A 13,879-nucleotide genomic window follows, 5' to 3' on the forward strand; every position below is an offset into this window, starting at 1 on the left:
ACGCAGACCCCGCAGGCTCAGAATCGCTCAGGGTGCTGCCCAGAAATCTTCAACAAGCTCTCTGGGTGATTTTGATGCTCCTTTAGGTTTGAGACCCACTGGACTAGAGCAGCATAAGGGGAGGTGAATGCAAGGTTAAGGCAAGACCAGGGCTGGCAGCAGAACTGCAAACGTGGTCCTCGCCTTCTCCCCCGGTGCCCGCTGGGTGAGTCAAATCGCACTAAGGGTTCGCTCAAGGACTGAGTGAGTGACTGTTGCAGCCTGCGGCCAGCACGTCCGATTCTTCACACATTTGCTTATTCCCAGAATCCTGCCAACTTTACTGTCCAGACTGGGCCCGACCTTCCACGATAAGGCTCAAGATACCCTTTGATTTAGCAACTGCCCTTGTATGAATTTCCCCTGCACATGTGCATAAAGACCGACGTACATGTTTCTTAATCAAGACCCTCCAACATCTCCCGGCTTGACAACAACCTAGAGTCCCGCAAAAGCCGATCAGCTGCGGCGACGATTAGCAGTAACGCCCAGGAAGTCCCCTGCACAGAGCAGATGCTCAATGAATGGAAGCTTTTACTGTAAAGGGGGGGTGGAGCCCGACAGTAGTGCAAACAACTGGAGTCAGAATGTCCCGGGGTCAAAGCCTTTACTTCCACTTATTGAACATCTACTATGCGAGGGGATTTTTGCTCATTATCCCTAATCCCGGCCACAAGTCCCACAGGAAGGACAAGGTTGTAGGAGGCACAGAAGCCAGGAGACCACACTGCGAGACCCTCAAAGGCAGTGGCCAAGTGGTCAGCTCAATAGATACTAGCTGAATGAATGAATAAGATGGAGACTCAGCGACACAGGCAAGAACTCAAAACTGTGGGAGATGACAAAAGACTAATGGCTGAATCTCGGAGCAGGAAGCAGACTTTGGGGGAAAATCTCTTGGTCTTCAAGTATCACAATTTTTATCACGCATCTAACATATTTATTTTTTTAAAACCGGTTCACTTTTCAATTTAAATAAATTTACTTTGGAAGGAGACTTTACGTCACTACCCTAAGAGGCCCGCCCAAGCCTCCAGAAGAAGAGATGAGCAAGTTGAGACAGGGGTTAGACCCAGCACTACTGGGGAGATGTCCTCCTCGATGGATCAGAAAGAATGAACAGACTTGAAAAGCCTTGTGGTTTCACTCTGCCTGCAGCGGGGAGCACGGATGTTGGGGGGATGGTGGTCGTGGACCAGAGGGGGAGTGCTGTTGACGTTCTTCCCCCACCCCTCCACACCCCGCTCCAAGGCTGCTGGGCCCAGGGCTGGAACGCGCTCTTTACTCAAGGAAGGAGCGCTCTGTGGGTTTTTTCCAACAGTTTTTTGGCCAGAGGCCTTTCAGCTCTGGGTCTTTATCACGCTGCCTGGGTGTTTGCGACTCTTCTGCCTCAGTAGATAAGCGGGTTCCAGGGAAGGCTTATTAAGCCACAGATGCAGCTTGTCTGGTTGGCTTCAGGAGGAAGGATGGAAGCAGAGCTTGTCCCTCTGATCGGGGAAGTCCTACGCCCGGCCTTTTGATGCTGTGGGATCCCCACACTGCGAGGCAGGGCAGGGGCGGCCCCTGGGAGGCTGCTATCACAGAAGGCAGCTTGGGAGGCAGAGTCATGGGTTCAAATCCTTGGGCTCCCTGGACATGCTGGGCAAACCCTGTAACTTCCGGAAGCTGGTCCCCATGGGTAAACTGGAGGTGATGTTAAAAGACCCGATGTTACGGGGATTCAACGGGATAACAGGCAGAGCAACATGCCAGGCATACCGTCAACTCTCAATAATTTCTAATTAAAAAAAATCGTCTCAAAGATTGAAGATACGGGAGAAAAGCTGGCCAGAGAGAGAACTTTTAGAACTTCTAGTTTTTTAACAACTGCAGCCGGCCTGATCCCCCACCCCACATGCACGCTGCTGGCTGGCTGGGGACGGGAATGAGGGGCCCTGGAGCTGGGGTGGGGGATGTAGGAGTTAACTGGGAAGAGTGCCATGGCTAATATACGGTGGGGCCGGGATTCGGACTCAGGGTAACTCAAGATCCGATCGCTTTCACTCCAACACAAGATGGAGACAGGGGTTTGTAAATCTTAGACTCCAAAACGCCTTCAGAGGCCAAGGCATCTCTAAAGGATGGAGTTCCCCAAAAGAATGAGTCACCTGCTTACTGTCTGACTGCATCTTAATGGGAAAGAAATAGGTTTGAGGGACTGGGTTTGGGGAAAGCAGAGGAGGGGTGGAGACCGAATTTGGGGTCTCGGGGGAAAGGCCCAAGGCTGCCGGGGGCGGGGGCGGATGGAGCTGCTGATGGGGAGTGGAGGGCTCTCCAGTGTCGTCCACAAAGGGCCAGGCTTCATCAGACGCTCAGCCTACAGACCCGAGAACACAGCAGGGAATCCATCTGAAGAACATCAACCAGCCAAACCACAAACAGCAGCGACCTGCATGTCCAAACCAGCCCTGTCTGTCTGTCGCCCGCCGTGCCCGCCAATAGCAGCGAGTCATGCTCCGTGTGGCCTGGAGGTGAGCCTGGAGACCAGACGCTGCTGGTGTCCCACCAGGCAGGCCACTCCTCTCCCAGCTGCTGCATGTGGCCCCCGTTGCCTCCTTCTCTGGAAAATTGTCCTTGGTGAGCGGAAGCCCCTTTGCCCAAGAGATGACATACATCCTTCCCTCTGACAGCTCACAGGCAATGACTGATGGGCAGAGGGCACAAAAAGGCCAGCCTCTGCCTCAGTCTGGGATGAAATCTGGGGTGCAAGTCATGCTCCAGGGCCCCCCATGGGATCAGGCTGGTCTCTGGCTGGGAGCTCATCCTTCTTCGCGTCTATGCTGTTTCCCTCCCTCCCCTTTCTCCTGAGAGCTCTCCCTCAATAAACTCCTTGCACAGAATCCTTGCCTCAGGCTCTTCTTCCAGGAAACCCAACCTGAGCCAGCTGACTCGGGACACTGTGGTCACACAGACCTGGGTTTGCACCCTAGCTCTGCTTCCTCTGCAAGCTGTTTAAGCCCTCCAAGCTTTGCTTATCTATCTGAAAAATGGGGATACGAACACTTTACCTTGTGGGGTTTTGGGGAGGAGTAAATGAGAGAAGACAGGTGAAGTCCCTAGTAACACACCCTCTACGAATTACTTGTTCCTTTTCTCTGCCCTTTAGGGACATGAATGGCAACACACAGGGATGTGCCTGCTGGAAGGAGCATCCAGTCTGGACAGCCACAGCTAAGAGAGAGAGGGGACAGCGAGGACCGAGTTCCCAGCTCTTACCTATGGGGACGGAGGAGATCTGGGAATAAAGATCCAGCATCCGGTTGCCATCCACATCGACCAGGTAATTGCCTCGGCTCTCTTCATAATTGCAGAAAAAATGCACGGCCTCTGCATTCTTGGGGAAAGAAGAGACTGAGTCAGGCTCACCTGCAACCCCCTGGATCCTCAGTCTTTCAGGATTAAGGTGGAATTAATGAAGCAAATCAGGACCTGCCTGTTCTGTGGACACATGGAGGGTATATGTAAGTCCTGGCAACGTCGTATATCTTGTCCTGGGGGTACTTACATGGCCGATTTGCTTTGTAATAGTTCATGAAGCTGTGAATTTATATTTTATGCATTTTTCTCTGTGTGTTTTATATATATGCCAACAACAAAGGTTGCAATATAAATCTGAAGAAGATTCTCATAAGTTAAGATGTATGTGGTAAGTCTTAGAGCAACCACTAAGAAAACCAAAAAGTATAAAGTAATTATGTAGGGCCGGCTCTGTGCCATAGCTGTCAAGTTTGTGTGTTCTGCTTTGGCAGCCTGGGGTTCGCAGGTTCGGATCCCGGGTACTGACCTATGCACCGCTTATCAAGCCATGCTGTGGCGGGATCCCACATACAAAATAGAGGAAGATGGGCATAGATGTTACCTCAAACAAAAAGAGGAAGGTTGGCATAGATGTTAACTCCAGGCCAATCTTCCTCACCAAAAAAAATAAATAAATAAAATAAAATAAAAATAAACACAAATTTATAAAAAGTATATAGTTATTATGAAAGAAACAAAAACGTTACACTAGAAGATATTCACTTAATGCAAAAAATAATAATAGTAAAGGAGGAAGGGAGGAACAAAATGATAAATACAACATACCAATAATAACATTAACTGTGGATGGATTAAACGATCCAGTGAAAAATCAGAAACTGTCAGACTGGACAGAAAGATTCAACTATACGTGGTCTACACACGACATACTTTAGATTCGAGAATATGAACAGGTTGAAAGGAAAAGGATGGAAAAAGATATGATTCTCAGCAATCACGAGGAAGCTGGCATGGTTTCTGCTAAAATGAGACAAACTTGACCGTAAAACAAAAGAAAAAAAATGTTCCCAGAGGTAAAGGGAGCAGTTTGATGATGATGAAAGGGTCAGTGTACCAAGAGGATATGACAATTATAAACATAGAAGCAGCTGACAACACAGCCCCAAAAGAGATGAAGCGAAAACCGACAGAATTGAAGGGAAAATGGTTCTATGACGATAATCGGAGACTCTTGACACCTGGCTTTCAACAATGGACGAACAGCCAGGACGAACAGAAGATGAACAAGGAAAGAGACTCGAACGACACCTAGACCAACGCATCTCATAAACACCTGTGGACACGCCCCTAGCAACAGTAGAGCGCGCTTTCTTCTCAAGAGCCTGCGGAACATTTTCCAGGATGGATCACGTGCTAGGCAGGAGGAGGGCTCAATCAACGGAAAAGGGCTGAAACCACATAAAACGTGATTTCCAACCTCAAAACAATGAAACCAGAAATCAGTAACAGAGAGAAATTTGGGAAGCTCACAAAATCGTGGAAGCGAAAACAACACATAAATAGTCAACGAGTCAAAGAAGAAATCACAAGGGAAATTGGGGAAAAAAAAAAAAGGTTTGGAACGAAAGTCAGTGGCATTTTTTTTAAAAAAAGAGCCAGCCCAGAGTTAGCGTCTGCGTCCCTCAGGGGAACTGTGACAGAGAAGCAATGGAAGAAAGGTTACCCCAGCCCCACTTACCTGAATTATATTCAGCTGTTTCATTAACTCCTGCAGGTAAGAAGAACAAAAGCATTATAGCAAAGACACACTCTTGCCAAAGTAGCTTAAAATCGTTCATGTCTTCCCCAGTCTTGGGGCTCTCCCCCGTCATGCCAATAACTTAGTAATCAGCTATTTAGTCAACAATATTATAAACATTTAAAATTTGCTTAATATAAATAGTTGGCAGGAAATAAATCCTGCCAGCTAAACCACCACTAACTACAACAGACGGACTGGACATTTAAACACTTGGGAGAGAGCAATAAAATAAACTAAAATATTTAATGAAAACACCTAAGCTCAAGGCATTTATTAATTTGCATATCAAAGAACCATTTGTACTTATAATCCAAAAGCTCCATAAACTATTCATGCAATTCTATGTAGAAACTGGGAAACATAAGCTAGCTGCTTTACCATTACAGAGATTTCATCTCTAAAAATAATTTGACATAAAATAAACATTAGCAATTCGTGTCATAAAATTATATATTTCTGCATAAAAAATAGAAATAATATTAATGATAAGAATATGAAAAATTATTCCAAGTATTTTACTACTATTCAATCAAAAATCCACCCCTCCTCAAGAGAAATATGCATGAAAAAAGTGTCTCCTTGTGTTAGCAATACACTGTCCCAAATAACTACAGTTAATTACATCAGTACAAAGGTTTCTGGATCTATCAAGTAGTTGCAGTGACAACTGGGGTATGGGGGCCGGCCCGGTGCTATCGTGGTTAGGTGCGCACTCTGCTTCAGCGGCCCAGTGTTTGCTGGTTCGGAATCTGGGTGCGGACCTACACACCGCTCATCAAGCCATGCTGTGGTTGCATCCCACATAGAAGAACGTACAACTAGGATATGCCACCATGTACTGTGGCTTTGGGAAGACTGAAAAAAAAAAGAGGAACACTGGCAATAATGTTAGCTCAATCTTCTTCACCAAAAAAAAAAGAAAGAAAGAAAGAAAAGAAAACAGGGGTATGGTTTCATGGTAAAAAAATGACACTGGATAAAATCTACAAAATATGCGAGAAAAAAGTAAATCTGTATTAAAGAGGTTGACACTGTTATTTTTTTAGATGCAAACATTAGAAACAGTATTGCACATCACAACACAGAATCCAGGTAAGTCAGCCTTCCAGAATGTGTGATATGCAGGTTTTGCAGCATGTTCTTTGAGGAGAAGTCTCAACCTCCCTCATCAGACTCATTTTGCATCTCTTCCATCTCACACACTAACATCTACTCCAGGGGCTCAGAGCTACCCAAAGTCTCTCATATGCCATGGACTGTCCACAAGTACTTTCCTAGAAGACAATGCATTCCTTTGGCAAATTCCTCCCTTTTATCTTTCAAGATCAAGTTCAAGGGCATTTCCTATCCATGCCCTGAGCCATATAGCATTGCCACGTTCTTCCACTGTTGCTGGGATGTTCTGCCCCAGCCCTTGACCCTGGGCTCACAGCAAGCCAACAGAATGAGGTGAAAGAGCCGGTGGGCCAGTGCAGACCCTACGCCTCCAGAGACCCCTGCATGCTCTCCTCGGCCATCGCCATGAGAATGAGCCCAGCCCAGCTTACTGGAGGATGAGAGACACACGGAGCAGAGCAAAGTCACTGCAGTGACCAAGACAAACCGAGCCTAGATCAACCAACAGCCAGCCAGCCCCCAGGCATGAAGATGAGCCCAGCAGAGCCGCCTGCCCAGGCCCTGGTTAACCCTAGATGCATGAGCAATCTGTACACTACTGAGGTCTTGTGATTGTTACGCAGCATTACTGTGGCATTGGATAACTGGTACATCTCCTCTGGGGAGCCTTCTTAGACTTCTTATGCAGAGTGGCCTGGTTCAACGTCCTGGACGTCTAGGGCTCAACTCTCTGAAAGCAGCTAAGAATACAGGTCCCTAAGCTTAGCTGTGTTCTTGCCTCATGGACCCCTTCTGCTGTTTTCCAAAACATCCCACTCAGGTGTGCTCCACTCACCCGAGACCTAGGCCCTGGGACTTCCGTCTTCATCAGAGGCCCGTCATAATCAAATTCAACGTCGACTTTGGCTGCGGCTTGGCTGATGTGTCTGGGTCCTGTGGTAAACAAAGATGATGAGAACCCCTGATGACAGCAGATATAACGAGAATCCTGCCTGAACCAACACCCAAGGGCCCTAACAGAGGCAGCGCCAGGACCTCAACCCCATCCCAGCCAGACCGCCCTGAACACTGGATCTGGCCAGACCCGGGAACCACAAGAACACCGCAGATGTAAAAATTGGAAAGCCCAGTGTCAGTGAAGTTGCTGGCAAACAGGCACGCTCACGTCCTGCTGGCGTGAGGACAAGCGGATGCGGCTTCCCATTCCTTTCAACTGAGCAATCTCATTTCTTAGGATTCGTTCTATGAAAATAGTGGGACCAGTGCACAAAGACGTAGGTCAAAAAGATTCATAACAGGGGGCCGGCCTGGTGGCGCAGTGGTTAAGTTTGCACATTCCACTTTGGCGGTCTGGGGTTAGCCAGTTCAGATCCCGGTGGCGGACATGGCACCGCTTGGCACACCATGCTGTGGTAGGTGTCCCACATAGAAAGCAGAGGAAGATGGGCATGGATGTTAGCTCAGGGCCAGTCTTCCTCAGCAAAAAGGAGGGGGATTGGCAGCAGATGTTAGCTCAGGGCTAATCTTCCTAAAAAAAACCCCAAAACAACAAGAATAACAAAAAGATTCATAATAGTACTGGCTCTAACAACAACAAAAAGAAAGCAACCTAAATGTACCAGGATGGAGGGCAGTTAAACAGAATATGACATATTCGACCATTTCACGGATGATGGAATATTACGTACCCATTAATAGCACTGAGGTTGACATTTTGAATATTTATGGACAGGGAAAGATGCCCATGGTATTAACATGTGAAAGGTCAGATTATAAAAATTATCCAAGTTTTGTAAAAATTTAATCTATATCTAAATGTATGCATAGACCAGAGCTTCCCAGCCCTGGCACTGCCGACACTGTGGGCTGGATAATTCTTTGTCGTGCAGGGCCGTCCTGTGCACTGCAGGATGTTTAACTGCATTCCTGGCCTCACCCACGAGATGCCGGTAGCACTTCCCCCTGAGTTAGCCCCTATTTGTGACAATCAAAAATCACCCAGGAGGGAACAATCAAATGTCTAAATTCAAGTGGCCCCCATTTATGGATGCTTTTTGTTCAAAAAGAAAAGAAGTTTTGGTTATAAGTCATTTTCTTGAGACCCATTTCACCTTTTTTGCTTAGTAACATACATAGAGTAATATACATAGAGAGGGTGTCCCAGGCTGACCCCACACGGCTTTTCAGCTCAGCGTATTCCTGAGACATAAATGGAAGTCACAGGGCCGGGCCCGGTGGTGCAGCGGTTAAGTTTGCATGTTCTGATTCGGCGGCCTGGGGTTCACTGGTTTGGATCCTGGGTGCAGACATGGCACCGCTTGGCACGCCATGCTGTGGTAGGCGTCCCACATATAAAGTAGAGGAAGATGGGCCTGGATGTTAGCTCAGGGCCAGTCTTCCTCAGCAAAAAGAGGAGGATTGGCAGCAGATGTTAGCTCTGGGCTAATCTTCCTCAAAAAAAAAAAGGGAAGTGGCAGCCCCGAGTCTCCTTGATCACTGAGGGAAAGACAGCTTGGTGAATCCAAGAGCAGCGTGTGAGGATTTACCCCCAGGAGCCCCCAGAAATCCCTTTCGGGTCCCTGTTCATCTTTTATCTTCTTGGCACCCGTTTGGTGGTTGGGAAATGTTAGTTTCTCTGACCTGGGTTGCCATAATTGCATCAAACTAGGGACTCGCTAAACACTTCCTATCAATCATACATGTGATCTCATTTCATTCTTACACAACCTGTGGGGTAGTTATTGTGCCTGTTACACGGGAGGGGAGACTAAAACTCAGAGAGGGAAGAAATGTGCCAGGATGTCTCTCTCCGTCTCTCTGTCTCTCACACACACACAGACAAAACCACGACATTAGAAAACACTTAAACTTATTCTTAATTTGCCATGACTGCTTTGGACATCAAGGAAGGATTCTGAATTAATTCTGTAATAAAGTGTAGCCCTTTGAACATAAAGCCCAGTTAAAAATCCAACACTATCCTTATTTTAAGGGATGAAGAAACCAGCTTTTATCGTCTTCTGTCGGATCCTAAAATAAAAAGAGTTTATTCCATTATCGGAGAGTTCAGGGTCATGAGGACATACTGGTGACTTTTTTTATACTAAACTGTTGATGTCATCTTTGGCCAGAACTCAGGGCTACTGGGTCAAGACTGACTCCGACTAGACGCATGTAGAAGTGGGACACGTATTTGGGTAAAGATAGCTCTCAACCGGTGCTGATCTTTCTTTCCTTCCAGCAAAGAGGGAAGTGAAAAACTCAAAATGAGCAGAGCTGTCCTCACTTGAAGACATGCAAGTCCTTCCCTCCTTTCTCCAGAAAATGCCCTGACGTCGCCTCGTAGCCATCAGATCTCTCGGGAATTGGAAAGTGGGAATACGCGGATGGGACGCAGACGGCCGGGGGCGCTGGAGCTGGGCTCTCTTACAAGTCACACGAGCAGATCCATTTATCATGCACTTATGGTGAATGTGTGAATGTACCAGGTGTTATCCTGAGTGCTTGACATGGATTACCTCCTTTAAGCCTCACAACCCTCTAGGAGGTAAAGGTTATTATTATTCCTGTGTTGCAGAAGAAGACGCTGAAGCTCAGAAAGGTCAATCAACTTGCCCAAGGTCACACAGCTGGTAAGCGACGAAGCTGGAAATTTGTCTAATTTGTCTGTCTGACCTCTCCTTTCCTAGACACCATGAAAGTATCTGATGATACCTTTCATCTCATCGAATGCCGGTCTTTGAAATGAAACATTTGCAGGAAAACAACTCACTTCCCACAGAGGCAAATTACTATCTGTAGCACAAGGAAGCAAAAAAACTTTGAATTAATATTGAATGACCCAGCGTTTTCATTCATGAATAAAACAGAAGGCCCAGAAGGGGGGGGTGTGACACACGAGACCCAGCACTGTGGGTAAACGCAGCCGGGCCCCCTGCGTCGGCTAATGATGCTCACCACCCTCAGGGGCCACGCCAATCCACAGTCAGTTTTTAACTCCAAACCATAAAAACAGTCATCGAACCTTTTTAACATCCTCTTGATCTTTATACAGAGAGTAATAAATGAATGTCATTTTCCCCAAACATCAAGGGTTCCTTATGTGAGCCGGTCAAAGTCAAGGTCAAGTTCAACTGGAGTTGTTTGCTCTGTTTTTCCTTTAAAAAAATCTTATCATCCCCTCAAACTTCCACCCCATTTATTTTTTGATAACACGAGCATCGAGGAAAATATCACTCAGCAGTAATGGGGAAATAAATACGTGTACTTTCACACCCTGAGATAACCACGTTGCCGTCTAGTCTCCACTCTCTGTGCTTTATTTGCCAATATGTGTTTACAAACTTTCGGGGGCGGGCATGAAGCAACGCCGCTGGGAACACGGCCTCAGGTCATGACCTAGCATCACGGTTAACGGCTTCACCGTGGTCCAGTGGGTGCAGACTCCGCATAAGCACGGCGGGTGCGGGAGCGGCCTGTGCCTTCCGGCTCGGGCACCCTCCTGCTCTCCTTCACTGCGAGGAAGCCACTCCCGTGTTGTGAGCTGCTCCGTGAAGAGGTCCACATGGCACTGAATCCAGCCTCAGCCCTGTGAGTGAGCTTGGAAGCGGATTCCCAGCTCCCACGGCGAGCCTCCAGATGACACCACAGCCCCGACTGACAGCTCAGCGGCAGCCTCAGGAGACACCTACAGCCAGAGGGTCCAGCCAAGCCGCCCCCAGACTCCTAATCCACAGAGACTGTGAGATGGTGTTATTTTAACCTGCTAAGTCTGGGGATGTTTGTTATGTGGCAACAAATAACAATACAGAGGTTAAGGGTGTGGGTCCTGGGGCCACACTGGCTTGATTCAGAGCTTGGTTCGGCCACTTGCTAACTGCCAGACTCTGGGCAAGTTACTTAATTTCTCTAAGTCTGTTTCCTCTATCTTATGGTGTTGTGGTGAGGACAAAACGGATTAAAAGAGATTATTTCTATCATTTCAAAACCATTCCCTGGTGGTGACCAGCCCATCAGCGGTGTATGAGAGCGCAAATCTTCCTGCATCTTTGCCAACACTGTATTTTACTATTAAAAAAAGAATCTGGAGCCGGCCCGGTGGCGCAGCAGTAAAGTTCACACGTTCCGCTTCTCGGCAGCCTGGGGTTCGCCGGTTTGGATCCCAGGTGTGGACACGGCACCGCTTGGCAAAAGCCATGCTGTGGGAGGCGTCCCACATATAAAGTAGGGGAAGATGGGCCCGGATATTAGCTCAGGGCCAGTCTTCCTCAGCAAAAAGAGGAAGATTGGAAGCAGATGTTAGCTCAGGGCTAATCTTCCTCAAAAAAAAAAAAAAAGAATCTATTTATCACCTATCTACCTATCATACTAGATATGCCAAATTGGTAGGCCAAAAGAAAAGAAAAAATCTTATGGTTTTCTAAATCTGGCAGAAGAGTGCCAAAAAAGGATTCAACTCCGACCAAGACAACGCACAGCCGAGTAACTCTGATTTAGCCATTTCCGTTTTTTTTGCATTGTGCCTCCGTTTCTGTTAGGACACTCTCCACCTTATTGTGAATGTCAGTGAAGCGCTCTCCCATGGACCATTTCTTCTGATACAGGAGACAGGTGGAGCAGCGAGGACACTGTTGTCACCCCCACTTTCCTGACGACAAAGCTGAGGGGTGGGGAGGCTCTGCCCATTGCTTCGGCTCGCGTGGTTAACAAGTGGCAAAGCCAGTAGCCCAGCCTTGAGTCTTAATCCACTGCTCTTTCCTCCTTGTCTCCCTGGGAAGTCCTGGATGTCCTTGAGAATGACCTTCAAAAGTGGATCTGCGTGTGCCACCTGGCCATGCGGGGGGGCCAGGGGCCACGTTCCCTTTCCACTGATGTGTCCTCGGCACCGAGTGCAGCGCTGAGCAGGTGATCAACACTGTTAGTCATGGAATGAATGAATTTTCCACGCCAACAGCTTGGCATATGCCATACCTGTGCCGTTCTGGTTTCTGTTGATTCTTAACATAATTATGGGTGAGCACTAATAGGCGTCTCTTATAATTAAATAAAACAAAGCACAACCTCAAAAGCTACTAGTAACTCCTTGTGGTTATCAAGGTCAAGAACAACAAGGAAAGACTGAGCAACTGTCACAGACGGGAGGAGACCGGGGAGATGTGACGAATAATGCAGTCTGGACGCTGGGACAGAAAGAGGCATTAAGGGGAAGACAGGTGAAATGCAAACAGAAATCTGGAGTTTGGTTAACAGCCTGTCCAGGACCAGGCCAGTTTCTGAGTTTCGACAAGAGCGTCTGGTGATGGAAGACGTGAAACAGGGCAGCCGGGCGAGGAGCACAGGGGATCTCTCAGGACCACCTTTGCAACTTCTCTGTACATCAACAATATTCCAAAATAAGATGTCTATTTTTAAAATAAAAGCTGCTCATACTCCTGGGAGAGGAGCAAACACTCCTGCTTTTTATCCCACCCGGGACACAAACACCACATTCAACATACAAACCATGAACATGGCCATCAGAAGGCAGGCAGGACCAACAACAACAAGAGGACACTGTGACCACATGTGTGGGGCTCTGAGAGCCTGGGGACAGACCGGAGGGGCAGGGCATCCAAAGGAGGCTCCCGTTTGTGTCTCCTTCTCCCAGAGCCGCAGGAGGCATATGGAGGAGGGCTGGTAACTCCCTTGTTTGGGGCCAGACACACTTGGATTCAAGTGGCTGTGTGACCTTGGCCAAGTGACCTCGCTTCTCTGAGCCTGGGTTTTCTCATCTGTAAAATAGGATTCACTCGTGCCTTGCTGGTGGGACTACGGGGAGGGAGGTCTCACAAGGTCACGCCCCCAGGATGCTCGCTTGGCTAAGCTGCCTGCACTCAGTGGGGCAGAGGGAAACGGAGGCACCCGAGAGACGGCGGTGGCCGAGTGAGCCAGTGCTGGCGGCCATTTGGGTGTAGGAAAGGAGAGAGAGGTGGAGAGAGGGCGGAGGGGGGTGGGACATTCCTGGGACGCTGCCTCCTGTCCAGTGCCCTTGAACACAGTGGACTTTGCGTCAATTACTGAGACATTTGTAGCTTTCGTGTTTCCTGGCAGCAAGCCCGGCTATGTGTTTTCCCCAGATGGTCCCTGTCGGGGCGGCCTGGGCCCTTCTGTCTGCTGGGGCCACCACCTCTGTGCAAAGAGAGTGGCTCCAGGATGGATCAGCTGTCTAGACGCTGCAGAGCTGTCCACCAGGGACAAGAGCATACGACAGACAAGGGAGCTGCGAGGGGTGGTAATGGGGACAGTTTTATGGGGGATAATGGGACAGCCCCAGAAGCGCTGGCTGGCCAGTCCTTTTATCCCCAAGGACTCTTCCAGCCCAGAATCCTCAGTCTTGATTGTGGCTTCCATCAGGACCAGGGCTTACCGGGCACAAGTAGGCGGTAGTTGTGCTGGAAGCTGCAGGCCAGCCGCCGGGTGAGCAACATGGAGGCCATGATCCCCTCCTTCAGGAACAGAGACCCCCTTCACACGCTACCTCCCTGAAAGAAACCAGAAACCAGAGTTAGGCCAGCAAAGACCACCGCCCTGCCGGCCACGTACCCCAGCCCCACCACTTCCCCACACAGTGGAGAAGGTTCTTCTGAC

General features: G+C 48.4%; 1 protein-coding gene across 2 annotated transcripts in view; it reads right to left on the minus strand.

Annotated features, from left to right (window-relative positions):
• Positions 1–13,879, minus strand: part of ABAT (4-aminobutyrate aminotransferase) — an 89,794-nt gene that overhangs the window by 26,585 nt on the left and 49,330 nt on the right. For both annotated transcript variants that reach the window (XM_070566819.1, XM_008541517.2), the window contains exons 2-5: positions 13,659–13,773; positions 7,089–7,186; positions 5,075–5,104; positions 3,295–3,412 (exon numbers count right to left, since the gene is read on the minus strand). In XM_070566819.1, the coding sequence (XP_070422920.1) occupies positions 3,295–3,412; positions 5,075–5,104; positions 7,089–7,186; positions 13,659–13,728 (316 nt within the window). In that variant the 5' untranslated portion in view covers positions 13,729–13,773. The remainder of the gene's footprint in view (positions 1–3,294; positions 3,413–5,074; positions 5,105–7,088; positions 7,187–13,658; positions 13,774–13,879) is intronic.

The sequence above is a fragment of the Equus przewalskii genome, chromosome 12 (assembly GCF_037783145.1).
Source record: "Equus przewalskii isolate Varuska chromosome 12, EquPr2, whole genome shotgun sequence".
Taxonomy (NCBI): Eukaryota; Metazoa; Chordata; class Mammalia; order Perissodactyla; family Equidae; genus Equus; species Equus przewalskii.